The 27,881-nt window shown below is 34.7% G+C and overlaps 4 protein-coding genes across 10 annotated transcripts; 3 read left to right on the top strand and 1 right to left on the bottom strand.

The window, feature by feature from the left end:
• Positions 1 to 3,089: 3,089 nt before the first annotated feature.
• LOC102618845 (wax ester synthase/diacylglycerol acyltransferase 11-like) lies at positions 3,090 to 9,782 on the top strand. Its single transcript, XM_006486980.3, has 6 exons — positions 3,090 to 3,904; positions 7,998 to 8,070; positions 8,186 to 8,253; positions 8,357 to 8,569; positions 8,674 to 8,811; positions 9,417 to 9,782. Exons 1-6 carry the CDS (start codon positions 3,206 to 3,208, stop codon positions 9,582 to 9,584), a joined length of 1,359 nt encoding a protein of 452 aa, XP_006487043.2. The 5' UTR covers positions 3,090 to 3,205; the 3' UTR covers positions 9,585 to 9,782.
• A 273-nt stretch (positions 9,783 to 10,055) lies between these two features.
• Positions 10,056 to 12,919, top strand: LOC102617893 (protein IN CHLOROPLAST ATPASE BIOGENESIS, chloroplastic-like). Of its 4 annotated transcripts, none has more exons than XM_006486978.4 (12): positions 10,058 to 10,293; positions 10,478 to 10,559; positions 10,642 to 10,725; positions 10,958 to 11,032; positions 11,149 to 11,191; positions 11,307 to 11,364; positions 11,567 to 11,734; positions 11,814 to 11,876; positions 11,969 to 12,063; positions 12,146 to 12,227; positions 12,333 to 12,443; positions 12,518 to 12,919. In XM_006486978.4, the coding sequence occupies exons 2-12, from the start codon at positions 10,523 to 10,525 to the stop codon at positions 12,656 to 12,658; spliced, it is 957 nt and encodes a 318-aa protein (XP_006487041.2). In that variant the 5' UTR covers positions 10,058 to 10,293; positions 10,478 to 10,522; the 3' UTR covers positions 12,659 to 12,919. The 4 variants fall into 4 exon arrangements, 3 of the variants coding, with proteins under 3 accessions (XP_006487041.2, XP_006487040.2, XP_006487039.2); XM_006486977.4 differs by having other exon boundaries at positions 10,475 to 10,559; XM_006486976.4 differs by lacking the exon at positions 10,478 to 10,559 and having other exon boundaries at positions 10,059 to 10,293.
• Positions 12,920 to 13,150: 231 nt separating this feature from the next.
• Positions 13,151 to 18,016, bottom strand: LOC102617609 (filament-like plant protein 7). Of its 3 annotated transcripts, none has more exons than XM_052432035.1 (6): positions 17,546 to 18,016; positions 17,019 to 17,127; positions 16,674 to 16,821; positions 14,321 to 16,568; positions 14,162 to 14,222; positions 13,151 to 14,003 (listed from the first exon to the last, which is right to left on the bottom strand). In XM_052432035.1, the coding sequence occupies exons 2-6, from the start codon at positions 17,115 to 17,117 to the stop codon at positions 13,497 to 13,499; spliced, it is 3,063 nt and encodes a 1,020-aa protein (XP_052287995.1). In that variant the 5' UTR covers positions 17,118 to 17,127; positions 17,546 to 18,016; the 3' UTR covers positions 13,151 to 13,496. The 3 variants fall into 3 exon arrangements, with proteins under 3 accessions (XP_052287995.1, XP_024957517.2, XP_006487038.2); XM_025101749.2 differs by having other exon boundaries at positions 17,654 to 18,016; XM_006486975.4 differs by having other exon boundaries at positions 17,645 to 18,014.
• A 2,815-nt stretch (positions 18,017 to 20,831) lies between these two features.
• On the top strand, positions 20,832 to 27,422 carry LOC102617124 (probable E3 ubiquitin ligase SUD1). Of its 2 annotated transcripts, none has more exons than XM_006486974.4 (9): positions 20,832 to 21,314; positions 22,236 to 22,928; positions 23,967 to 24,734; positions 24,822 to 25,033; positions 25,129 to 25,512; positions 25,851 to 26,008; positions 26,096 to 26,259; positions 26,371 to 26,517; positions 26,621 to 27,422. In XM_006486974.4, exons 1-9 carry the CDS (start codon positions 20,964 to 20,966, stop codon positions 27,113 to 27,115), a joined length of 3,372 nt encoding a protein of 1,123 aa, XP_006487037.2. In that variant the 5' UTR covers positions 20,832 to 20,963; the 3' UTR covers positions 27,116 to 27,422. The 2 variants fall into 2 exon arrangements, with proteins under 2 accessions (XP_006487037.2, XP_006487036.2); XM_006486973.4 differs by having other exon boundaries at positions 20,833 to 21,314; positions 25,848 to 26,008.
• Positions 27,423 to 27,881: the final 459 nt, after the last annotated feature.

The raw sequence follows: 27,881 nt of genomic DNA, 5'->3' as shown, positions 1-27,881 counted from the left end.
GGACGCGCGCCCCCATTAATCACGAGGTGTATCCGCCTCTGCTAGCCCCCAACTACACTGTTCTTCTTTATATTCATATTACTAGTCTGACGTTATATGTTACAAATTTTTGTCTTATGACACTATTATATGTTATTAATTTCTATATACACAGAAGGAAAAGTGATTTGCAAATTGCACAAAATGATTGATTCGTGGTGGGTTTATGTTAACATCACACAAATGACTTTATGCCGGCCTTGATAGATGCCATTTTTGCAAGGGTCCTAGCTTTTTTTTTAATGAGAACTATTGTTCATGATATTTATAATCATACAAATACTGAGACCGTTTACATTAATTATGATATGACACCGCTCAGATTTTTAATCCTCTCAATATTCGAGGGACGTTGATATGACACCTCTAATATTTTTAACTCTCTCAAATGTTCGAGGGACGTCACCTTTCTTCTTATGAGAAAGATTACATTCACTCAAGTTATGAAACTCCGAGGAAAGAAATTTAAATTAAACTCCTACAATACATCTGCGGGGGCTCGAACCACTTTCCTCACATTTGTGAGGGAGTGGCTCTAGCCTTAGCCCAAGTGGTTGCAAGGGTCCTGGCTAGATTGAGTAATCCCTTCCCTCCATCTTATTTATGTTATTGAGCTCTAAAATCTGTGGTGGGAATTAAAGCCTTGTAATACTGGGTTATTATTTTGTCTGAATTAAGTGGTACCATGTGGAAGCATCCTTACATTTGCGTCCACAGCCTTTGACGAATCGTTTCGTATAGACATTAAACGCTTCAATTTTGTCTTCTGTTACTTTACTTCTTCGGCTTTGACTCGAAAAATGAATTTTAAGGTTCAAATGTGGCTTCGTTCTCAGCCAGTCAGGAAATATTTGTAGACTGTATCACCATATTTTGCTGAAACCGAATCATTGGTGTATTAATCAGACATTATTGGATTAAGAATCGGATTAAAGATCTCCTCACCAATCACTTCTTGTATGATTCGACTATTAAGGGTTGAAGTTTTTTCAATTTTTTTGAGAATTTGTAAATTTTAATTTTCATTTTACTTAACTTTAGTGATTGGTGCTTGAACATAATTTGAAAGTGTGTCTGATTAGTGAGTTATTTAATTAACCAGCTTGAAAATAATCTAATACAAAATATATACTACATCCTTAGGACACGTTTTGGGATTACTTTTAGGAAGTTCAAATGTGATTTCAAAAACCTAGAATTTAATTTTGATGTTTGCTAATTTTTTTTAATAAATTACTTTTGATAAAATTATCTCATCCTATAACAAATTTGAAAAGCAACAAAATTAGTAGTTTTTTAAAATCTAATTTTGAGAATTACTTTTATACATAATACAATTTCATATATATCCTCATATATTTTATAAAAATCTAAAATCATCCTTCTTAATTAGGAAATAAAATCATCAACTTTAAATAAATTATTATTATTAGTAATTATATTGAGATAAAAAAAAATTTAATATTATAAAATATTCATTTTATTCGTCAATTATTTACGTACACAATCAAAAATATTTTATATTCATACCCATAAATGTTTAAATAAATTTTATTCAACATTATCTCCAATTCAATCATTTATGTTTTAACAGTAATTTAACAGTAAAATTTACTAAATACATCTATTTTTAAAAGTTATAGTATTTTTAAAAATAAATTTGACTAAATGTTTAATTAATTCTCTTTACAGTTAATTATTTATACAGTATAATTAATAAATTAATTCAAAAACTACAATATTATCCAATTGTCCTTTCTTACTCGACGAACGTCCAAAGAAGATATACATTAATGAATACGCTAGTTAATATGACTATTGTTGAAGGAGCATCTAATGCGCTAATGACTAAAACAACCAATCAATTTAAAAAGTAATCCTCCATCTTTCAAATTTTCCATATATATATATATATATATATGTATGATGTATGTACATATGTATACACATGTGTGTATATACATACATACATACATACATACATATATAAATCATTATTTTAATCCCCTTATCAATAGAAGTTTGAAAGGAAAGCATCGGTCCTCAACAGCTAAACCCAAGTGGCATAATTAATATTCCCAACTATTTATTAATTATCTAAACAAAGTTTGTAATACTTGTTGCCTAGACCATCAATCAATTATCACCACTTTGGATAATATTTTATTCTTTACGGGTCGATCCGGTATAAGCAGGAATTAATCTAAGTTGTGATATGAATTTAAAGATACATCTCTCAGTTGGAGTCCAATTAGGACCACCTCATGATTCAAGAAAAAAAAAAGTAACAAAACAAATTCTTTGATCATCAAAATAAGACAAATTAATGGAACGTATGTTTTGTTTTGATGATAAAAAAAATTAAATCAAAAAGGAAGAAAAGTCCCCCCCCCCCCTAACTATGACTCTATGTTCATATAATAATAATTTTAAAGTTCATTCTTTTTTAATACTTTGAAAAAGTATTATATTCTTCACGGTTTAGATATTGACATTTATGACCATTTCTTTTTATCAACAATACCAACCGTCTCAAATTTACCACTACGTACTCACACATTTTTCATATTAAAAAATATTTAATATTGAAGATATCATCGAACCTTGTAAAAGCATGCAAGTATAATTGAAAATTCATGAGGATGAACTTGTGCATGCTTAAAATTGAGAGTATGAGCTACTAACAAAGTGTTGTCTCCACTGGTAATGGAGTCCCCTTAAGTGGCTTGACTGAGTTTACTCCCCAGTTTGAATCAGAGGAAAGTCATTTTTGTTGGGAGAACTTGTGCCTCTCGGTTCGAGGAGATACTTTTAATCTGGGTTGTGGTACAAGTTTAAAGGTGCCTCCCACAGTTGGAGCCCTCTCCAAAATACTTCGTGGTTAAAAAAAAAAAAATTGAAAGTATGAGTTAAATCAGCTAGTTAATCAATCATTATTTAAAATTATAATTATAGTTAGTTATTGCGATTCAATTAAAAAAAAATCCACATTCTTCCTCAGACAAAGACCCTCCGGAAAGTGGACTTTGACCTATTAAAAAAAAAAAACCGACAAAACTAAGCGGACGTGAAATAAAGGCAAAGGTTAAAGCCAGTTAGTTGGATGGAACCGGCGTCATAAAATTCTCTGTACGACATCTTCAATAAGGAACATACACAGCTACAAATGGGGTCCCACCCCGACGAGCCACTGACCCCCGCCGGCCGCCTCTTCCTCCAGCCGCACATGAACACGATAATCCACTGCGTCGTCGGGTTCGAACGCCCCATTGACGTGCCCAAATCGAAGGACGCCGTCATGAGCTCCATCATGGTCCGGCACCCGCGCTTCCGGAGCGTCCTGGTCAGAGACAAGCGCGGCCTCGAGCACTGGCGCGAAACCGGCATCGACATCGACCGACACTTCGTCGAAGTCCACGACTCCACCTCGGTCAACGACTACGTGGCCGGCCTGTCGTTCAGCTCTCCCCTCAGCGAAGACAAGCCCCTGTGGGAGGTTCACGTGCTGGCAGAGCACAGGTGCGCCGTGTTCAGGATTCACCATGCCTTGGGCGATGGGATTTCGCTGGTGTCGATGCTGCTCGCGAGTTGCCGCCTGGCGGACGACCCGGAGGCTCTGCCGGCGGTGGCCGGCGGGAAGAGGACGGAGAGTGCGGGGAGGATCGGGAGCTTGTGGGGTTTGTTGAAGATGGTTTTGCTTAGTATCGTATTCGTTTTCGAGTTTTTGTTAAGGGCTCTGTGGGTTTCTGATCGGAAGACGGCGATTAGCGGCGGCGCTGGGGTCGAGCTCTGGCCGAGGAAGCTGGCGACGGCTACTTTCTCGATTGATGACATGAAGGCGGTCAAAAAGGCTATTGCTGGCGCGGTAAGCAAGTAAATAATAATATTACTCCTTTAAGAAAAATTAAATTCTATTATTATTACTAATATTCATTTATTTATGATTCTTAGTCCAGTAGATTGAGTTTTTTTAAATACTGATCACGCATAAAATTATTATATTATATAGATGTTTATAATTATTATTATAATAAATATTATACTGATATTTATAATTAAACATATATAATTAAAATTTATAAAATATATATCTAAATAAATAACTCTCACCGACGATAAATGTCCGTACTCTATTCACTTTTTGTAAAATAAAAAATTAAGTAGATTGAGTCGAATGTTGATGATTAGCAGTTGGCCTATTCTGAAGGTTGCGAGTTCAAATCTCCCTGACGACGTAAAACTACAACGTCTTTTTTTATTTATTTATTAAAGTGTTAGTGATATAATATACATAAAATATTATTAGTTTTGATGATATCGCATTCGACAAACTGCACGCGATCACGTGAGTGTAGTTGGACACTTGGACCGTGTACTAGTCAAGATTTTAAGAAATGGTGCAAATAAATATGGCCGTTCACCTTAGGACACGTGGCTGAGTTTGTGCACCAAGTCAACAGGAGGAGCAGAAAGTCAGTAGAACAATACTGGAACAGTCAGTTTTCATTTTTGTGGTCCACTTCATTAATTCCGGCGACTTTTCAATGGATGTATTTGAGTTATTGTTTGGTAATATTTTAAAAAATCTTCTAGAATTTTAAAGTGGGGAACGTTTTGAAAATATATATAAATTTTAAGTCTTTAAAATTTTGTGGTTTTATTTATTTTTTTGATTTTTTCTGTATTTTAAAATTTTGGATTAAGAAAGTACTCTATATTTATGTATATTTATTTATAAAAGCACTTAAAATGCTTTTTTTTAAAAAAAAAAAGGTTAAGAGTTCGTTTGGTATTATTTTTACTTTATTGTTTTTCGTTTTGTGAAAAGGAAAATGCAGAAAACTAGTATGGTAGAAAACATGAACGCTATATTAGCATTCTCCTTTTTGTTTCACTTCTTGCTCTCTGCTAATAGCCCTACCATCTTGACTATAGATTACGTTAGCCTTGTGAATAAAGAAATAATGGAAGATTCAGTTTTTATTTTTGTGGTCCATTTCATTAATTCTGTCAACTTTTAAATGGAAGTATTTGAGTTGTTGTTTGGCAATATTTTTAAAACTTTTTTCTTTTACATATATATGTGTGTATATATAAAAGCACTTAAAATACTCTACAAAAACTCTAAGAGTGCATTTGGTATTATTTTCACTCTGTTGTTTTTCGTTTTGTGAAAAGGAAAATGCAGAAAACTAGTATGGTAGAAAACAAGGACACTATATTAGTTAGCGTTCTCCATTTTGTTTCACTTCTTACGCTCTGCCAATAGCCGTCCTGACTTTATAACATAGTGTAGTAGATTATGTTACCCTTATGAATGAAGAAATAATTTAATAAATAAACTATTATAACAAATATTTAACATAACAACAATAACAAGAATTTATTCCATACCTTATAGTCTAATCACTTAGGTAGTGTTTACTTTCTGGAGTGGGAGTGTGGAGTGTAGATTCCTCCCACTACCGTGTTTACTTACCAGAAGGTAGCGTTTACTTTTTGGATTGGATTGGGAATCCTGGGGAGTGGGAATCCTAGGATTGGGAGTGTGGAGTGGAAGTGGGAGTAGGTTGTTTACTTACACTGGAATGGAAGCATGGAATGGAGATCAGAATCCAATTTATGTGTTTACTTTGTCTTGGATTGGGAGTAAATAGTTTCAAATTACAATTTTATCCTTATTTAAAGAATTATAATTTTTAATTACAAAACTAATAAAAAATATATTTAATGAATAATATTTGTTTTATTATATTTGTAAATTTATTATAATTATTAATATTCTTAATTATGAACAATAAATTATTAATTGTAATTTTAATATAAAATGAAATGTTATTTTATTTTATTTAATATAATTATATTAAATTTATTATTATATAAAATAATAATATAATATTATTTAGTACAAAATTAATATTTTCTTAGAATAAAGTATTTATTATTATTATTAAATAAATATAGTACTATTATTTTTAAAATAAATATAATAATATTATATTTATTAATTCTCTATTAATGTAATAATATTATTTTAAAATAATTTTAACTTAGAATCAATGTAAATTATTATTTAGTTAAATATAATATTATTATTTAAATAAATATAATATTATTTATTTTATTTTATTAATTATAAAACATAAAATAAAATAAAAAGGGTAGAAATGAGAGAGGTGGGAGTGTATTCCCACTCTCCACTCCAAAAATGGGTGGGATCCACGGAGTGGGATTCCCAATCCCTCCCCATTTTAAGTAAGTAAACACTGGAGTGGGAGGAATCCACACTCCTCACTCCCACTCCAGCAAGTAAACACAACATAAAAAAGGAGGGAGTGGGAGTGGGAATCCGTGGGTCCCACCTAATTTTGGAGTGGGGAGTGGGATTCCCACTCCCATGGGGGGAGGTGGGAGTGGGAATCCACTCCCTCCTCTTCCCATTTTAAATAATATTTAATAAAATAAATAAATAATATTTAATAAAATAAATAATATCATATTTATTAAAAATAATAATTATATCATATTTATTTTATTAAATTTAATAAAATAAAAATAAATAAATAAATATTATATTTAAATTAATAATATTAAACATTAATTTTAATAAATATTAATTATTTATTTAATTAATAATAATAAATATTTTATTCTAAAAAAATATTAATTTTGTACTATATTATCAATAATAATATTTCATTTGTGTTGCTATTATTAATAATTTTTATTCACATAATTTAAATTTAAATTAATAAAAAATTATGATTTACATAATTAAGAATATTAGTAATTATCATTAATTTAGAAATATAATAAAATATTTATTTTATTTTCCAAATATTTTTTATTAATTTTTTAATAACAAATTATAATTCTGTACATAAGGATAAAATTATAATTTAAAACAATTTACTCCCAATCCAAGACAAAGTAAACAAATAATTAGGATTCTGATTGACAATCCATACTTTCATTTAGTCTAAATAAACACCATACTCCCACTCCCACTCCACACTCCTAATCCAAGGATTCCCACTCCTCAGGATTTCCACTCCAATCCAAAAAGTAAACGCAGCATTAATGTATTACACAAACTGTTTTAAATAAAAAGTAATATCACATAATTATTATAGCAAATCATTATATTGTTCGACCAATATGTAGCTATTCAAAAATGACTATAAACCTTTATATATACCGATGAAAATATATCAATAAAAAATTTACATCTTTGGAACTAATATAAACAAATATGTGATAATTATAAAGAAATTTAAGATTTTCTTAATTAATATTATCTTATAATTACATTTTATTTACATAATTAAAAGTTTTTAAGAAATCAGTAAAATAACCATGTACCTATATTCATCTATAGTAATATATAATTTATCTAAATAGATAAATTATTTAATGATAAAAAATATATAGTTATATTCATTGTATTATATTACTCTTTTGTAAAGGTTTGATTAAATAATCCATCTACTAAGAAAATGTTTCATTAAATAATTCTCTACTCTCTTTTCCTGTCTTCATTTTTTGAGACAAACAACTAAACACGTTTTTGCTTTTTTTTTTTAAATAATTTTTAAGTACTGTACTTCAAATAAGTTACCAAATACATTTTTATTTTCAACAAAAACTAAACATTCTTATTTCATAAAACAAATTCTATAACACCATTTGAAAAATAATACCGAACGCATTAAATTCTTTCTTTTTTTAAAAAAAAAAAATCAAAATATTCTTTGCTATATAAATATGTATAGTCAGAAGAATAAAAAAGAAAGACTTTTGGTTCCATATACATTTTAATTAAATATCAATCTCCTTAATTCATAAACCTTGATTAATTCAGTAGCATGCTATTACTTACTACCATTATTTTTAATACTTAAATTATAGTTTAATTGTGTTTTGCCTATATTGATACTTCAAGTTATTCAACAATGCAGACCATTAATGATGTTCTCTTTGGGGTTGTATCATCCGGATTATCAAGGTACTTGGATCACCGATCCCCAAATGGTAAGTTTTGATACTAACACACACCTACATTTGTACATTTACATTTACATCAACATCAAACTTCAATCACATTGATCTTAAATCCTAAACTTAAGTTCAATTTTGATCACATCAGCTCTGCCCGAAGGACTTAGGATTACAGGTCTGGCCATGGTTAATATAAGACGGCAGCCAGGACTGCAGGTTAGCCACGGTGCAGTGTACATTTATTTATTTTAAACAATTTCATTTAATATGTGACCTTAGACTACACGTTACGTAGTGGGATTGAATGGTTTTGGTTCAGGATCTATCAAACTTAATGAAAAGCAATTCAGGAACGCGCTGGGGGAACAAATTTGGCATGCTTCTGCTGCCAACTTATTATCACAAAGGTGGAGATGATCCCTTATCTTATGTAAAGAGAGCTAAGAAAATGATTGACAGTAAGAAACTAACTCTAGAGGGTCACTTCTCATACAAAATTGGGAATCTTGTAATGTCCTGGTTTGGAGCAAAGGTGATTATAAAAAAGAATTTTGTCAGTTTTCTGTTAAAATTTTCAAATTTTACATTCCTCGCAGATTTGTAACTCTTTTTTTTTTCCCCTTCCCTTAATTGTAGGTAGCGTGCTTGCTTAATTACAGGATTGTTTGTAATACAACCTTCACAATCTCAAATATTGTTGGCCCTACAGAGAAGATTACCCTTGCAGACAATCCTGTGGCTTACCTCCGGGCAAACACTTCTAGCTTGCCTCATGTACAGCCTCTAGCTCCAGCTTTTTCTTCCTTGATTAATTACTCAATTAAGATTTTGTGTCTAGTTAGTAATATGTTACTATTTATTTGTGTACATATTGCATTAACACCATTCATCTTGTTACTAGTATGGTAGCATCTATTTATTGTTGTGTTGTGTTCTATATTAGCTTATAAAAGGAAGATACTTGGGTTTTATAAAGAGGGTGAATCACTCCTTGGCTCCACCATGGACTGGTAGTCTTTAGAGTTATAGACTGAATCATAACAAGCTGAAGCCAGATCTTAATAGTTCGAATATGGTGGAACAACTCAAGCACATTGGATGAAAGGGTAGAGGCCGGTGATGCCTCTCCACCTGTGGAGATTTTATTTGAGGGTGGAATTTGACTTATAAGTAAGATGAGATAGTCTACTTTTATAAGCTAGTCTTTTTGGTGACCTCGTGCACAATATTTGCAATTTTCAATCTCCTACATGTCCATTGTTTACACTTAACGTTATTGGTAGATTGTGTTGTTTTTTTTTAATAGATTTTATTTTAATATCAATACACTCAGTGAAACATAAATATTCACCTTGGTTGATAACTTGATATTTATGCAGGCGCTGACAATGCACATGATGAGCTATGCAGGAAGAGCTGACATGCAAATTCTAGTAGCTAAAGACATTATCCCTGACCCGGAATTGCTTGCCAAGTGCTTTCAAGATTCATTGCTGGAAATGAAAGAGGCAGCTTTGACCTCCAAGAAAACATTGAAGGATAATTGATTTCCAAAATGTAGATTGAATCACACAAAATGATTCATTATGATGGATTTTATATACAAATCTCATTCACGCTGTAAAATTAGTGTATACTTGATTAGCTCCCACTTTTACTCCCCCATCAACAATATGCAAAAGCTAAGGCCATAGCAGATTCTGTATTTTTTCTTCTGTGTTAAAGACCAGTTTTTCTAGCATAAATTACGATTATGTGATTCAATAAATAACTAAACAAGAAAGAATGTGAATAATAAGATGTCCCTTCAAAGATAAAATGATAACTAATAATAAGGCGTTCATTTCAATATTTGAACTTGGATTTTCTTTAACCTTTTTGGCTTGTTTTTCTAAACAGCAATTTTAAATTAATTTTAGTGACTTCTTTGTGTAAAATTGTAACATATTTGGAAATTTGCCATTTCTGGGAAAAAAAAGGGGGTCTTTCTTAATATTATTATTTTTGTATAATAAACAACAAAATGAGACCACGAATTGCCCTGGTTCTATCTATCAAGTATGTTTGGTTCTTATCCTCTGTTTTTAGTGTCACCTTGAGAGATACAAAGCTTAACGTAGTGTGGCTGCTGAGGTAGAAGCGGCAGCAGCAAAATGAAGATGGGTGTAACGGGAGCAATCCACAGAGCTCCTTGTGCCGCTGCACTGCCTCTTCGCCACGTCAGAGCTAGGCCCATTAGATGCTCTTCCTCTTCTGGTAACTATATATATATATATATATATATATATATATATATATATATATATATGCACACATAGCCTATGTAGTCATCACTTTAGTTAAAAAGAAAATATGTTTAATCAGTTATTTAATGAGTCTAGGCCAATAAAATTTGAATTTTTTTTAACCCATTTTCATTTCGATTGAATTGTACTAGAAGTTTGGTTGAAAATAGATGATGCATAGCTGATACCACGTCATTGTCATGCTAACCCCATTATGGAGTTTTGATATCAATTTTGGTAAATTCATCCTCTGTGATGTTTGTCATTGAGTAGTTTTTTTACGTTGGGGTTATCTGACAGTCTGTTGGTCAAAACGCAGGCCATGTATCGTTCATCAAAGATATAGCAGTGGCGAATCCTCCTGAACATCTTGATGAGTTGCTAAAAGTGCTTCGGACTAGAGGTGGGCAGTTTCTGATTTCTTGACTTGTTAATTGAAATTTGAGATTTCTGCAATGTATAGCTCGGCCATCTTAAGTTTTTATTATGAGGTAGTGGCAGTTTTTTCATTTGCAATTTTTTTATCCAATCTGGAACAGTCACAACTTATTTAAAAATTTGAAAATTTGGAGCTGTTTCTTTTCCTCTTTTGGCATGTTCCTGAACTATTATTGTGTTTTTTCACTTGGTCACAGGTGATACCATTGTTTCTCCAGGATCCAGGCAAGGGATCATTCCCCTTGCTATACCTCTTTCAGAAAATAGCTCAGGTTTGATGACCATTTGAATACTGCATACAATTTATTAGTAGTTTATATTGGGAAAAAAAAAATTGATGTGGAGTTCCTAATATAAATGTGGCACATCTATTGTTCATTGACAATAGGTGCTGTAACAGCATTGTTGCGGTGGCCAACAGCTCCATCTGGGTTAGTGATTTGAACTTTAACAATTCATGCTATATGATTTTTGCTGTTACAGAACACTTACCTTGGCAAATGCTTTAATACTTAAATAATCTTCCTACAACTATTGCTAACACAGAATGGAGATGCCAGTTGTGGAAGTTCGCAAGCGTGGGGTGTGGCTTTTAGGCAAAAATGTAATGCATTAAACCGAAAGCATGCCGTAATGTGTGTAACTAGTTGAGTGTACTTGACATTTTAAGATCTGGAATCTCAGAAGTTTCACTTCTTTTTCTCGTTCCTTTCCCCTAGTTCGTAAAATAGAGTTGAACAAGCCCTCATAATATTTATCTTATTTTTACAAAAATGACTAATCTATTTACCGCCTTTGAAACACAGGTAGATCAATATATTCACCGGCTCCTTGTTGAAGAAGAGGCCCATCACTTGGAAAAAAATAATGGTGAATTATATGATGCATCTTCTGAGGCTGGTAAGAAACTTTATCAAAGGGGTGATTTTGCTGAATCCAATATAACGAACCTTGACAGTTATCTACTGAGTAAGGTAATTGGACAGCTGTGTGAGCTGAGGTTTAGCACTGACTCTGCTAAATCTGTGGTAACATTTTATTGTTGTCTTTCAGGTTGGGCTGTTTCCAGATGTTTTAGAGCATAAAGTGACACAACACTTTGAGCAAGGGGATCATGTAAGATTTTCTGAATTTTTATCTTTAGTTTGAGATTTTTGCTCCTTTGAGGCTTCTATTAATTTATTTTTTATTGCACCGGTAAATGGAAGGTTTCAGCTCTAGTGACTGGGGAGTTTTATGCAAAGAAGGACCTCTTTCCAGGATTTGGACGACCTTTTGTTTTCAATGCGGAGATTATGCTGAAGTTAGTTGAAAAATCCTTTTCCTGATTTGGAGATGTGCATTGCACTTTAAAATCTCTCAAGAGAATTTTTAAATCTCTGTAGAGTAGGGCGTATCTCAGAAGCTAAAGATTCTGCAAGGGTGGCTTTGAAATCACCGTGGTGGACCTTAGGCTGTGCATACGAGGCACGGGGAATTTCTTTGATCCATATGCATTTTCCTTTCAGGTTCTGTTCTTAAGTTTCTGCTGCGGTGCTGCCTTATGTGGTAACATTTGCTTTACCTGACCAGGCAGTCGCCAGCATTGCACAATGGGAGGATGAGCAAATAGAGTACATTAAGGAGAAGATAACTGAAGAGGGTAAACAAGAGGATTTAAAGAAAGGAAAGGCACCTGCCCAGGTATTATTGCAGCACAGTTCGTTTTAGAGTTTTATGCAAGGTACAAAATGTTTCATTCTGATACCTCGGTGCAGATTGCATTAGATGAGGCTGCTTTTCTGCTGGATTTGGCTTCTATTGAAGGAACCTGGGCCGGCTCTCTGGAGCGCATAGCTGATTGTTATAAAGAGGGTGGACTGGATGAAATTGCAAGATTTATCTTGTATAGAGATTGAAAACCAAGAATGAGAATAATGGTTGGAAAATTGACTGGTACCTGTGGTTCTGGGATTCTGAATTTTTCTCAGGTGGCTTTCAGAAGTAGAAGGAAAAGAGAGAATGATAGAGAGAGAGAGAGAAATAGAGAAGCAGTTCTTGTTCATTTTCTCAGGCATCTTTTAAATTTTCTTGTTAACCATAGCCTGTGTGAATTGTAGAATTTAACAGATTTGATTTTGAGAATATAATGCAATTTCATTTCATCTTCCATGACACAAGGCATCATCTTGAGGCAATAATGAATCCAGATAATTTGCTTTGATACGGTATCAGTATTTCTAGAACCAAGGAAGAGACGGGCCAATAAGATTTGTTACACCATTAAGAATGTAGAAGCTGCAGCTACAGCTGCTTTATTGGAAGAAGAAAAATGACCTCTTCACATCAAATGACACTCTAGGATTCCAATCAAGTCTTAGTCTAGAACCTTCATATTCAAGCCTTACAAATGATAAAACTCTCCACAGCCATCTTTCATTATAGGAATTATTTAAGCTCTTAAAAGTTTTAAACCCAGTTGTATTTTTACAAGCAACACTTCGGACTCACTGCACAATTGCACATTACAAAAGAACTATCTGATGATCTCTCTCGTTTAAACAAAAGCAGGAATAGCAGTCATGTTTTCACTTTATCCGATCATCAAGGTGGGAACTATAAGCACCAAATGTTAACAATCAACGCATGAAAACTCCGGGAAATTAACTCCTCCAAGATGTGTATTGCTGCTCTCATGAGACCAGGAGTTTCTCTTTAAGCTTAGGCTCTTAGCTTTGATTGTCTATCTTCTTGTACTCAGACCTTGGCTAAAGATCTAGAATTCTTGCTACTCCCTTTCTTCCTTCTCAGAAATAGTTTCAAAAGTAAACCAACTCCTCGTTTTTTACTCGGCACAACAGCCAGAGATGATCCAACTGCAGTGTTACTGGCTTTATTCTCTAAAGCAGTATGTGCTTCTGGAGTATGGACCTGGACAATAGGGGCATCTACACCATTACAATCATCGGAGTGAAGAAGTGATGGTTTTGGACCATCTTTAATACTCAAAGTAGCTTTACTATTTGAAGACTTGAAAGGGTCTGTTTTAGAGCTATCGTCAGCAAGCATTCGATCACGTAAGGAGAAGCGCTGGTTTAATCTCCTGTTATTGGTTGCAGTGATGGCAGGATTGGTGGTTGAGAAAACCTTGTCAAAAAGTACTGCTTCCCGTGGTGAAGCCAGTGCCTTCAGCTGTTTTCCCAGGTTTAGAATGGTTTCTTGGCACTCCGCCAACTTTATAGAAGCTGCTGTCATCTCCCAACCCTGAATAATCAAACAGCAGCATTTATGTCAATGCATTGTCCAACAATTATTTTCCTTTTTTTAAAAATTTTTTTTGATGTTGTTGACTGGTAGATTTATAAGTCTGCTTCTATAAGCGAAGGCAACATGATAATAACAGATAATGATGTCTAACTTACATTCTGGGATTGCTTTTCCCCCTGATTTACACCATAGCTCGGTGGTTCCCTCTTTGCAACACTGTGAGTCAACATGATGAAAAGTGTAGACTTTTTTTAATCAAGGAACAATTTTTTAACCAGTTAATACAGTAGGAAAAGCAAAGAAATCGGTTTTACCTCTCTAACTGGAGTTGAAGCTCGAGACATGTTGCTTCCAGTTCTTCACAAAAATTATTTCTGTACTCCAATTCAACTTCCAAAGATGAGAACTTCTGAAAGCCCTCATTCAGTTTAGCTTTGGCAACTGTTAGCTGGGTATCAAGATCTTCATTGATAGATTTTTGATTTTCCATCTGATCCTCAATCATCTCCTTGGATTCTTTCAAAGCTTTGACTTCAGTTTCTAAATTTCCAATCTGTTCTTCTGATTCATGAAGTTGTGTCACCAAGGCCTCACTCCTATCAGTTGCTGACTCCAGCCTGGCTGCCATACTCTTCAACTCATCTCTTAGTCTCCTGTTTTCCTCTTGAAGATTACTTTGGGATAAGACATTTTGGCCTTGCAAAGAAGCTGAAGGTTGCTCTTCAGGGATATGAACCTCATTTGATTCCACAAGTAAACCAAAATGCTTCTTTACTTTATTCCTTGCTCTCGAAGCATCTTTGTGGGCAATGCAGTTGTTCATAATCCAATCTAAAGCACTTGAAATTTCCTCAGCAAATTTTTCGAGGTCAGCCTTCCCACCCAATAGGTCATTACAAGCACATACAAACTTTTGCAGAACAGCATGCAATTCAGAAGGATTCCACTGAAAAACATGGACAGAGTAAGGATGACTTACTGAAGATGTCACATTGACTCCTTCAATCAGTTCAATGATTTTACAGATTGACTTACTGAGATCAGATTCAAGATGTTGGCTGCTTCTTTCTTTGCCATTTCTGCAATCTCCAGGCAACGAATGTGCAATGTAAGATGTATTAGGAGATTTTGATTCTCTGGGTTGCGTTGAGGCTGCCACTGAATCAGCTGCAACACCAGTCGGATAATTTACATACCCCAAAGCAATTCTAATATCCTCAAGAAGCTTATCTAGACTTTGTTTTGAAATTCGCCTTTGCTTCAACATTGCATTCAAAACAACCTGAAGCCAATCAAAAGATTTTTCAGTTGCAACGTCTTTTGAGTGGATCTCCTGTTTCATCTCACTAAGCCTGGAATCACTTCGTACAAGTGGAACTAATTCCTTGCTAGTGACATCAGACTGATAGCCACCTCCTGAAGGTGTTTCCGCAGACACTATAGCTAACTTCTCAATCTCAACAAAATCATCCATTAAGCTCATGCCTGAAACTTCAATGCCTTTGTGTTCCAGCTGATTCTTGATTTTCCCATCTCTGAAATGTTCTAGTTCTGAAATTAGAGCGTTGGCCCAAGATCCTGATGAGCTCATCCCATCATCGCTGGCATTGTCAACTGACATTATAGAAAGTTCGCTGGATATAGGTACACAACCTGTCAGCTCCATGGATTTTTGACCTGTGCATATCTCTCTAAGCTGAGATTCAACATAAGATAATCTTGAAGCTGTTCTTGAAAACATCATCCTTGAAGCCTGAAGTTCAGTGCTCTTTGTGATCACAATATCTTTAAGAGTTCTGTTTTCCTTCTCCATATCATGCAACCGCGCAAGCAGACTGATGTCATGAGAGCTCTCCGTGGTGGCGTGTCTTACAATCAAATCTCTAGTAGGACTCAACTTTCTTCTTCTCATATCCATCTGATCTCTTCCCTGCATTTCGACTTCGCTCTTCATCTTTGCCGAAGCAGCAGACCCAGGCAGCTTTTTTCGCACCAAAAGGCGTAGCCTCTCACACTCTGCTTCTAACTTTGCGACTTTCTTCACGCTCTCCAAATGCTGTTTATGCGTTGCCTCAACAGATCTCCGGGTATATTCCATCTCCTCGTTTCGAATCTCAAGCTCTTTCTCAAGAATACGAAACTCATACTTCAAAAATGCATTTTCCTTTTCAGTGACATCTAATCTAGTCATCAAGGTACTGAATTCTGCTTCAGCCTGAGACTTGCGTTTGCTTAGATCTTCGATCATTTTCTCTTTGACTAGAAGTGCTTTACTCAGATGGCTATTCTCAGCAGCTAACTTAGTAACTCTTTCATTTGCCTCTCTTAAATTCTTTTCCAATTCCTTCTGCGCCTTCTCAGACTCACCTGATGTTTTTACGACAGCGTCATGGACCCTTTGCTCTTGTTCTGCTTGATCAAAGTTTAATTGTTTCACACATCTCATTGGTGCTGTTGCAGCACCTGCATAAGGTAAGTTTTCATTTGCAGAAAGTGGAGGCTTCAGAGCCTCATCAAGTTCTTTTTTCACCACTGCCGCTGCCACTTCTGGCTTTTCTTGGCCTAAGAGAAATATTTATCGAATCAGCCAATTGAATCATCAGAAAAACTGTGGAAGTGATAAAGCAAGAGTCAGAAAAGACTGATAATCAAATAAATATAAATCACCTGCGCCAGCTTCTTGCACCAGCTTTGCTTGTTTTGCCATAAGCTCATCTTTAGGATGACAATCAAAGATCACTGAAGCTAACTGCTCATTAAGATTCTTCATGGATCTCTCTGATCCTACTCCTTTAGTCGTAGGAACTATGGGTACCTAACACAACGAAATAGCAGAAATTCTTCAAAAAGAAAAAAAAAGGACAAATGAAAAAGAAATGTAGAACGAAGATTTTAAGGTCTATGAGATGACCATGGAACCTGAAATATTTTCTCGAAGAGGTAATAATAATCAGCATACACTAGAAAACAAAAAAATGAGGGCGAGGGGAAGGAGAAGTAAATTTCCACTACCTGTTCATCAATTTGATTGAATGTAACGCCAACTTTGTCAGTTGCAACAATTGTCTTTTCTGAAGATTTTTTCCTCCAAAGCCATGCCTTCTGGTCCATCACTCAGATTCTGTAAACATGCAGCAAAAGTGGGAAATGTGGATTAATATAATTAACTTCTATCAGTGACAATTAATGAAAGCATTCAATTAAAAAAAACTGATACATGCTAATGCCTACTTAATGTGTGAACTGAAGACAGCACACAAATTAATTTGCCTCTGCTTGGAATTTTGGTGCAACTTTCAATGATTTGGTGTAACAATTATAAGTAAGTTAAAAACTTAAAAGTGGCATATCCCACATTTCCTGTAATATTACAACTCTCATGTTGGTTTTATAACCCATAAATTAGTAAAATTTTAGCATCAAAAGCATAAACAAAAGAAACTCTAAATGATAAACAAGCCGCTTCTGTATACTGATCAGTAAACAGATAAAAATTAACTAATGAACACTGCCTTAAATGCACAATAACACTGACACACCTTGATTTAGAACACAGCGTATAAGAACAAATGCAAGCTTTTGAGGCTCAACGGCAAAATCCCACTAAGAAAAAGAAGCAAATTGTTCACAGTACTGACCTGCACTACCTAGTTATTGCTTTGGCATATGCAATGGAATGAAAGCGAGAGCGAATGAGAGAGGGAGCTTTGCTTGAAGAAGTTGAAAATGCGGTGAAAGAACAACAAAGGCCACAAGATTCATGCAAACAATGCAGAAGCTGGGAAGGGCAGGCTGTAACATTGGATGCCACTATGCCACCGACAGCTCCTTAATTGCTGCGATTGATAGTAATAATTAACGATTCCACAAAAGCGAGGCACAGAAATGAAACAAAATTATTGACTCACCAACCCAATGGAGCATAAAGCAAAAGTGGAAAAAATAAATAAATAAATAAATAATGTGAATTCATGGCCATTGGCCAATGCTGTAACAAAGTGAGTGTGTGACAAATTGACAATGATCTAAAGGAGCACAAAGTAGAGAATTGTCATAAAGGAGAGTAGATTAGGCGCACTAAAGACAAAAGAGAGTTGCTTTGATCATGGAAGGAAGTGAAAGTGGCCTTTGTTAGATTCTATTGATTTAAGTATAATTTTATATATAAGTAAGTAATTTATCATTCAATTAGTGGATCTAGCAGTTCCTAATAAGCTTTTACGGATGATAATTTGTGCGTATCATTATCAGTTATCTTAATTATTCTTATGATTAGTTAATTATATATTTAGAAAACAAGACCTGAAAAAAACAAAAAAGAAAAAGAAAAAGCAGACAGATAGCCGTTACATTTTTGGTGCACGCCCGTGAAGACCGAAGAGGGAATTAAAATATGAAATAATGATTACGTGGATTAGACTATTGCATGCAGATCTTTTTTTTTTTTTTTTCTTCTTTTCATCTTTATTTTCTTTTTAAGATCACGATTTTATTGGTAGATGACGTCTACTCTCTGTCTCCCCTTTTTATATGTATTGAGGGGCTAAAAAAAAAACTAAGAAATTTTAATATATTATTAGAATTTATTTTATTTATTGGGTTAGAAACAGTAGCCTAATATAATTTAAGAAGAAAAATCCTTTATCTTCATAATATAATGTTACCGACAAAGAAATCATGTTAAAACAATGAATTAAGGGTTTCATTTTCAATACCATTAAATAATAATAGCATGGTGCTTTGAATACGATATGAAAAGATCATTTATATCGATATTTGACAAGATTATTTTATCGGGCAACGGTAATACATATAGTATCCCATTAATTATGTATCAACATTTAAATAAAAATACTTGTATGCATCAAAAATCCAGGTTAAGCGGGGCAAATGCATTAAAAAGGGCCAAGTTTTAGCAGATGGTGCCGCTACAATTGGCGAACGGTAGTATGAGATTAAAAAAAAAAGGAGTATTTTGAATTTTTCTTACCCATCGGAGGTTTATTACAATGCCACAAACCTTTTTCGTGTGGAAAGATTCTTAACAAGATTTATGATATGAAAAGTAAAAAGATTAATTTTTCTTATTTCTTTTTTATTTAAAAAAAAACTTTGGAATTGCTAAATCACAAACGAAAAAAATATATTCACGTTGAGCTATAATGACTAGTAATGAAGGTTTTTCTGTAATCATTGGAACTGGTCCATTTAACAAGATATTATAAATTACTTACATCTATAATTAAGAGAATATAACTAATCATATTGCTCATTAGGGGTGGCAAAAAAAGCCCGGCAGTCCAGGGCTTAAAGCTTGGCCCGTAAAGGGGTGGGTTTAAATATGGGCTTAAAAATTACAAAGCCCATATATGTTAGGTCTGGACAAGGGCTTAATAAAAGCTCGGACTTAGTCCGAGTTTTTTTAATTATAAATTTAATTAAATAAAAAAGAAAAAACTCAAAATATTAAATTTGTTTAGTTTTTTATATTAGTATTTTTTATTTTATTAGGTTGTATTACTAATATTTTATGTATTAGATTATTATTCTATTATATATTAGATGATTATCTTTAATTTAAATATTATTTTTTTAATAAAAAATATTTTATAATTAATAAAAAAGCTGATGCCCCGGCCCAGCTCGTCCAATTTTGGACGGGCTTTTGAAAGGCCTGGATGATGTGGGCTTGGGACGAGCTTTTCGTAGCTCGGGCTAAGCCCATTGCTCCTTACCACTTAATACTCTTTTTTTTTTCATTTTTATAGTCGTTTTTAAGAAATTAAATTCATGTCCTCTTTGGTATTGAGGTACGCTGTACTTTTTAAATTACAACTGTTATAAAAAATTATTATTATAAATAAAAATTAATAGCGTGTTGTAAATATGACTTTTAAATAATAATCTTAACAAAAATAATAAAGATATTATAAATTTTTCATGACAAAAGATCAAATCAATTTTACTTTCAACTCACAGTATCAAATGTTTACCACACACATTAATAGTGTAATTTAAAAATTAAAATTATCTAACTTCAGTATCGACCGGTCTTAATTTTATCATTTTCAATTGTGGGTATGCACAACAAAAGGTAACGGTGTGTTGCTAGATTAGTGTATGGGTTAGCCTAGCCCAAAAAATTAAAGTCTTGTTCTTAGGCCCATAGGAATCATATATTGAAATTTTCAGCCAATGCGAATCGAAAGTAAGTAACTAAGCTTGAATTGTATTCTCTTTGACCAAAGGATATGACTTCATTTTAACTACAATAAAGCAATCCTGAGGATGAAGGAAAAAAAAAGACCTACAATTAAAGCAAATATATATATATATATATATATATATATATATATATATATATATATATATATATATATATATATATGTATATATATATATTTTTTTGTTTTGCAAAGAGCTTTTTTTTTTCAACAAGTGCAAACTGCTAGGTTCAATTGATATAATTTTTTAAATAGAGGTTATTTAAATAAAATTTTTTGATAAAACTTTAATTAAAAAATTTTATTTGTTTGATTTTTAATGAAAATTTTTATTAAAAATTATAAAATTATTTTAAAAGATAATTTTTTAAATTATATTATTAAAAAATAAATTTATTAAATAAGCAAAAAATATTTTAAAATAAAAATATTTCAAAATTTTTTTTAACCTTTATTCTTAAAAACATAAAATTTTAGTAAAAAATTAAAAAACTGAAGAACCAATTCCTTACCTCCACGTCATGTCCAGTCAGCCGCATACATTGTAACCGACAAAACCGTAATAAAAATTGGAACCCGGGGCAATTCTGGACTCAAATTCTGTACCCAACAATTTCCTTCTTCCTAGCAACCCCCGTTTTAATTAAGATCCCATTCGGCATCACCATCAGTCCACCACCATTGATTCAATATTGCCTCGAATACAGAGAGACAAAAGTCAGCTCTCTTTCCTATGGACGTTTCCACGTCACCGCGGGGTGGCGCCATGGCCTCCTCCTCCTTCTCCTCCTCCTTGCCGGCCAACTCTCCCGAGCCATCTTTGTCGACGCCGTCGATGAAGAGAGGAGAGGAAGAATCGGCGTCGATGGGGGCGGAGGATGATAGAGAGAAGACTAGTTCGACCGGCTTCGATATCGAAGAGGAGGAGGAGGAGGAGGAAGAGGAGGTGTGTCGGATCTGTCGGAATCCTGGAGATCCCGAGAATCCGTTGCGGTATCCGTGTGCCTGTAGCGGAAGTATCAAGTTTGTTCATCAGGATTGCCTCCTTCAGTGGCTCAATCACAGTAACGCTCGTCAATGCGAGGTTCTTTTTCTATTTCTTTTTTTTTAATTTAAAATTTATTAATGTGTCATTTTTCTTTAAAAAAAAATTCATTTGTTGGGGATAGAAAATTAGGAGAAACATATGTAACTTTTGAAGGGATTAATGATATTTGAATTGTATGATTTTCTTGGCGAGTGGATTTTATTATTCCTCTTTGGATATGTAATTTATGGAAGAAGAGGGGGGAAAAAAGGTTTATTTCAATTAGTTGCAGTTAGGATTTTTAGTGGGTTGGTGTTGGCTGTTATTTTATTTATTCGAGTTTTGAGATTAATGCTTAATTGATATGATATAATGAAAGGGGACTGAGTACCATAATGAGAGAATGAAGATAACTGCTGGAGAAAGTATAGTTTAGAAATGTGCAGCAGCAAATTCTTTATGTTTAATTTACTATTACTGCATAACATTTTAATTGTGTTCCTACCATTGGTTCTGGCAATGTGATTTTGATGATTAGACGGGCTTTCCCTTTGGGTCTCATATCAGCTGATTATTGAGATTTTAAGATCATGATTTAGGGGTGAATAGCATCATACAGACCAGTATATTGCATGACTTTGATAAATTACATTGCAAAAGTGTGTATGATGTATGTGTGTATTTCAAGAAATTTAGCACGTTAAATGTGTCAGTAGGGAGCCTGTAATAGGTCTGTAAATGTATGCAAAAAGCCAAAGACAACAACCAGAATGAATAGAGAAGTTTTTATTTTTATTTTTAAGTCATGTTTCCTGTCACTGTGCAACCATTAATATCATTTATTTGGTTTGCAGTTTCCAAGTGCTGGAAGTTGTCTGCTGTTGCTTTTAACTCATCTTTTGATTCTGTTTATGACGAGTTCTATTTTCTAGGTGAAGATATTAATCCTGTAACTGAGTTTACTTGGTGCTTTTGTAGGTTTGTAAACATGCATTTTCCTTCTCCCCTGTTTATGCTGAGAATGCTCCAGCAAGACTTCCGTTTCAGGAGTTTATAGTTGGGATGGCGATGAAAGCTTACCATGTCCTGCAATTCTTTCTACGGCTCAGTTTTGTCCTTTCTGTTTGGCTCCTCATCATACCATTTATCACATTCTGGATATGGCGGTTGGCTTTTGTGAGGAGTTTCGGAGAAGCTCAGAGATTATTTTTGAGTCATATCTCCACTACAGTTATTCTCACTGATTGTTTGCATGGTTTCTTACTTTCTGCGAGCATTGTGTTTATTTTTCTTGGAGCGACTTCTTTAAGGGATTACTTCAGGCATTTACGAGAGATTGGGGGACAGGATGCTGAGAGAGAGGATGAAGGGGACAGAAATGTTGCTCGTGCTGCCAGGCGACCCCCTGGACAAGCTAATAGGAATTTTGCTGGTGAAGGAAATGCTGAAGATGCGGGTGGAGCACCAGGTATTGCTGGAGCTGGTCAAATGATAAGAAGGAATGCAGAAAATGTTGCTGCACGATGGGAGATGCAGGCAGCTCGTCTCGAGGCTCATGTTGAACAGATGTTTGATGGGTTGGATGATGCTGATGGTGCAGAGGATGTACCCTTTGATGAGCTTGTTGGCATGCAGGGCCCTGTTTTTCATTTGGTTGAAAATGCTTTTACTGTAAGTCTGCCATTTGTTCTTTATCATTTTCTTGTTATCATTATAGATCAGTAATTCTGTCTTCTTTTATTCTGTTGCGCAATTGATTTGTCTTGATGGTTTTTACCGTAAACTCTTTCTCCTTTTCTTTCTGTCTTTTCTTGGGTTCTTTCAAATGTCTGGGAATGCATATTATTGAAAGCATATCACGTTTGTTCTCCTATTAGAATGAATTGCCGCTGGTAGGTTTACTGTTTGATATATTTTTAGTAGGTGTTAGGCATGATGAAAGCTGCATTATTTTACTAGCTCCTTTTTCAATGTGTAAATGGCTCTCAGACCTCTTATACCTGACCTAAATGTCAATTAGGTTTCTTTTTTAAGATTTTACCGTTATCACCCCTTGCCATCAGCTCTTGGTGTTATATTTGGAAGTTGACTTCTTTAGACCAACCAATATCTGCTTGACAGGCTTCTGAACTTAACGCCAAAAAAAAAAAAAAAAGCAGTTGAAACTGGAAAAATTGGACTTAACTGACATTTACAAAGGTTTTAGCATCATTTGCTCTATTTCAAAAGTAAAACTAAATTTGATTGTGGAATTAGAGTTTTGAACTCCATTGGGAGCAAGCATTAGGATAAAGATATTGCTGAAGGATAGTCCAGTTGGTTGGCCTTTTGCAGTGGAAGCAAGAGGTCAGGCGTTCAAGTCCCAAGGGGAAACATTTAATTTGCGGGTGGGGAGGGGTGTGGTGGATGGTAATTAATTAAAAGAAGAAAACCTTTATAATAAAGTCACAGCAGTATCAATTAGATAGAACAAATCCCCATTATCTAATTTAATTTCTGTCTATTTTGACTTTGGTTCATTACCTCATAATTTTGTTTTCAGAAAGGTATTAATTACTTTTGCTTGGATATTCCATTTAAGATGGATTATTGCTTTCAGAACTATTTAGTACTTTTCGTATCAAGAGAAATAAAATATGTATTTAGCCTCTTTTGACTACCTGGTAGGAAAATTTTCATTATATGATGAGTGATTTTACTCCTTTGTAGGTTCTCGCAAGCAATATGATATTCCTTGGCGTTGTGATCTTTCTGCCCTTCTCATTAGGTCGGATTATTCTATACCATGTATCATGGCTTTTATCCTCTGCTAGTGGTCCAGTGCTGTCATCAGTCATGCCACTTACGGAGACGGCCCTTTCCTTAGCAAATATCACATTGAAGAATGCACTAAGTGCTGTGACAAATTTAACATCCGAAGGGCAAGAAGGTGGTCTTCTTGGCCAAGTTGCAGATGTGTTAAAAGGAAATGCCAGTGAAATAACTGAAGCAGCAAATAGTACAAGTGCCTCACTTTCAGCAGATCTGTTGAAAGAGGCAACGGTGGGAACATCACGGCTTTCTGATGTTACAACTCTTGCTATTGGATACATGTTTATATTCTCTCTAGTCTTCTTCTACCTTGGCATTGTTGCTTTGATTCGGTATACCAAGGGCGAGCCTTTGACTATGGGGAGGTTTTATGGTATTGCTTCTATAGCGGAGACAATTCCATCTCTCTTTAGGCAGTTCTTGGCTGCAATGAGACATTTAATGACCATGATTAAGGTAGCTTTCCTTTTGGTCATTGAACTTGGGGTTTTCCCTTTGATGTGTGGTTGGTGGTTGGATGTTTGCACCATAAGGATGTTTGGGAAGTCAATGTCTGAAAGAGTTCAGTTCTTCTCAGTCTCTCCTTTGGCAAGTTCATTGGTTCATTGGGTTGTAGGAATTGTTTACATGTTACAGATAAGCATATTCGTCAGCCTTCTTCGAGGGGTACTACTCCTTGCCATCTCATTTTTAGTTCTGGATTTGTTGTCTGAGTGTGTTATTCTTACGACCTTTCTTCACTTGCATTGACAGGTTCTGCGTAATGGAGTTCTGTACTTCCTACGGGATCCTGCTGATCCAAACTATAATCCATTCCGTGATCTAATTGATGATCCTGTACACAAGCATGCTCGCAGAGTTCTGCTGTCTGTTGCAGTTTATGGGAGTTTGATTGTGATGCTGGTATTTTTGCCAGTCAAACTTGCTATGCGCTTGGCTACTTCTATTTTTCCTCTTGACATATCGTAAGCAGACACTTTACAGTGGCATCTTTTGCTGCAGTTTCTTTCCTTGTTGATATATCATCTTTTATATGCTGAATGCATAACTGTTTATGCAGTGTATCCGACCCGTTTACTGAAATACCAGCTGACATGCTTCTCTTTCAAATCTGCATTCCGTTTGCCATTGAGCATTTTAAGTTGCGCACAACAATCAAGTCTCTTCTTCGCTATTGGTTTACAGCTGTTGGCTGGGCACTTGGTCTAACGGACTTTTTGTTGCCCAGACCTGAGGACAATGGTGGCCAGGAGAATGGAAATATTGACATAAGGCGTGATAGAAATATTGAGATTAGACGTGATGGACTACAGGTAATACCATTAGGACCTGATCGAGCCCTGATTGGAATGCCAGCTGTTGATGATATAAATAGAGGCGCTCTTGTATCGGGAAACTCTAATGTTTCAGAAGAGTATGATGGTGATGAGCAATCTGACTCAGAGTAAGTTTCAGGAACTTTGTTTTTTCACATTACGAGTGGGTATATGTTACAGTGAGCAACATTCGACTGAATTTCTTCCTGGCATTGGAGTTTTGTCGAGTGCACCCTTGAAAGGCATTTATAAGTGAAAATAATTTCCTAAAATTAGTTGTGTTCTTATTTTGATAATTGAAAAGTTTCACTTGTCATTGTAGGACCATGCCTGTCGCCTTGATCTGCCATAATCTAGTCCCAGACTTCTTTTTTTATTCTTTGTATTTTCAATATTCTTGTCATAACTGTATTGATTGGTTTCTGACACTTCTGCTTACCCTCTATTGTTTATTGTATTATAGCAGGTACGGCTTTGTTCTTCGCATCGTGCTCTTGTTGGTGATTGCCTGGATGACTCTGCTTGTTATTAATTCCGCCTTAATAGTTGTACCAATTTCACTTGGGCGTGCACTCTTCAATGCCATTCCCCTGCTTCCAATTACTCATGGCGTCAAATGCAATGGTAACATTGTCGATTGGGTTACTTATAGTTCCCATGCTTCATGCTTTTTGATGAAAATGCTAACATATTTTCTTGTCTTTCCATTAGATCTATATGCTTTCATCATTGGAAGCTATGTTATTTGGACTGCTGTGGCTGGAGCCAGATATTCCATTGAACATGTTAGAACAAAGAGGGCAGCGATTCTGTTTAAGCAAATATGGAAGTGGTGTGGTATTGTCGTGAAGAGCTCTGCATTATTGTCAATATGGGTAAGGGTTATTCTGGTCATTATTCTTTTAAAAGATTTTATTAATTGATTTTTTTTTTTTTAATGATTGGAGTTGTAACTCTTCAATCCGTTTGCCGCTGTTATGTTCCAGATTTTTGTCATTCCGGTGTTAATTGGGCTTCTGTTTGAACTCTTGGTAATTGTACCAATGCGAGTGCCCGTGGATGAGAGCCCAGTTTTTCTCCTTTACCAGGATTGGGCTTTGGGTCTCATCTTTCTGAAGATCTGGACTAGGCTGGTGAGTCTTTTATTGCTTTTTGTTTCCATCACACTTTTGTGATACATTTTAATATGTCTTCTAAACAAGGGATTGTGGATTCTTCCCAATGTTATTTTAACAGGTTATGTTGGATCATATGATGCCGCTTGTAGATGAAAGCTGGCGAATAAAATTCGAAAGGGTGAGAGAAGATGGTTTCTCAAGGCTGCAAGGTCTGTGGGTTCTCCGTGAAATTGTGTTCCCGATCATAATGAAGCTACTAACAGCTTTATGCGTACCTTATGTCCTAGCCCGAGGTGTATTCCCCGTGCTTGGTTACCCACTAGTTGTAAATTCAGCAGTCTATCGGTTTGCATGGTTGGGATGTCTCTGCTTCAGCGTATTGTGGTTTTGCGCAAAAAGATTCCATGTCTGGTTCACTAACCTTCACAACTCCATACGCGATGACCGATATCTTATCGGCCGCAGACTCCATAATTTTGGGGAAGATCTACTAGAGAAGCAAAACGATGAAGGGACTTCCTCTGAAATGCAAAATTCAGGTTCGCACGGCACTAGTTTAATACAATCCGACCGAGAAGCTGACGTAGGATTGAGGCTGAGGCGGGCTCACTGAAGCAAATGGTGGCAGCCAGCTTGTAATAGGGTATTAAGTCTGTGCGTCCTTTTGGGGTCATGGCATTATGAGATGAATATTGGAGGATAACTTAGTTTTAAAATTATGTTGATAGCTTTGTTTACCCTCAATAGCTCTCTAGATATGGTCCATCTTGTGCATATAATACATCAATCAATTAGAAAACTATTAACTTAGAAATTAGCATATAAAACAATTGTTGTGAAATGTTCAATATTCAATGTCTGCTTATTTTTGCCTACCATAAAGATTTCTTGCGACCTTTATAAAGATTGTTTCCGTGTTCTCTCGAGCTTCTAAATATTTCTTACCAAACAGTTAGTAGTTGTGTTGACTATATATATAAAAAGAAAATAAGTCTCTGCTTTTATTGCGTCAAAATACCAAAATCAAAATTTTGAATAGAAAGCTCAAAAAGTGTACAAAATCACAATACCAAAGAACAAAAAACACAAGACACAGAAAATGAAATAAGTAATCAATGTTTAACATCATATGCTTTCAAAGAGAAATAAATGTACATCATTTACTTTTCAAAGAAAAATGTTCTAACATCACAAAATTCTCCGACAAACATCTTTCGTTATGATGATACTGGTGGCTTTCCACCGCTTGCATGCGTGACCTCATCTTACTAGATTCATCAGCCCACTAGCTTACATTAGCTAAATTAGAACCAAAACTACCAGAACTGTTTTGCTAAATCAGGCGGCTAAGAACAATCAGATCAAGTGTTGGCGTCTCG

This window comes from Citrus sinensis, chromosome 8 (assembly GCF_022201045.2).
Source record: "Citrus sinensis cultivar Valencia sweet orange chromosome 8, DVS_A1.0, whole genome shotgun sequence".
NCBI classification, from domain to species: domain Eukaryota; kingdom Viridiplantae; phylum Streptophyta; class Magnoliopsida; order Sapindales; family Rutaceae; genus Citrus; species Citrus sinensis.
The sequence above is the reverse complement of the archived record's forward strand: the minus strand, read 5'-3'. Positions and strand labels throughout refer to the sequence as shown.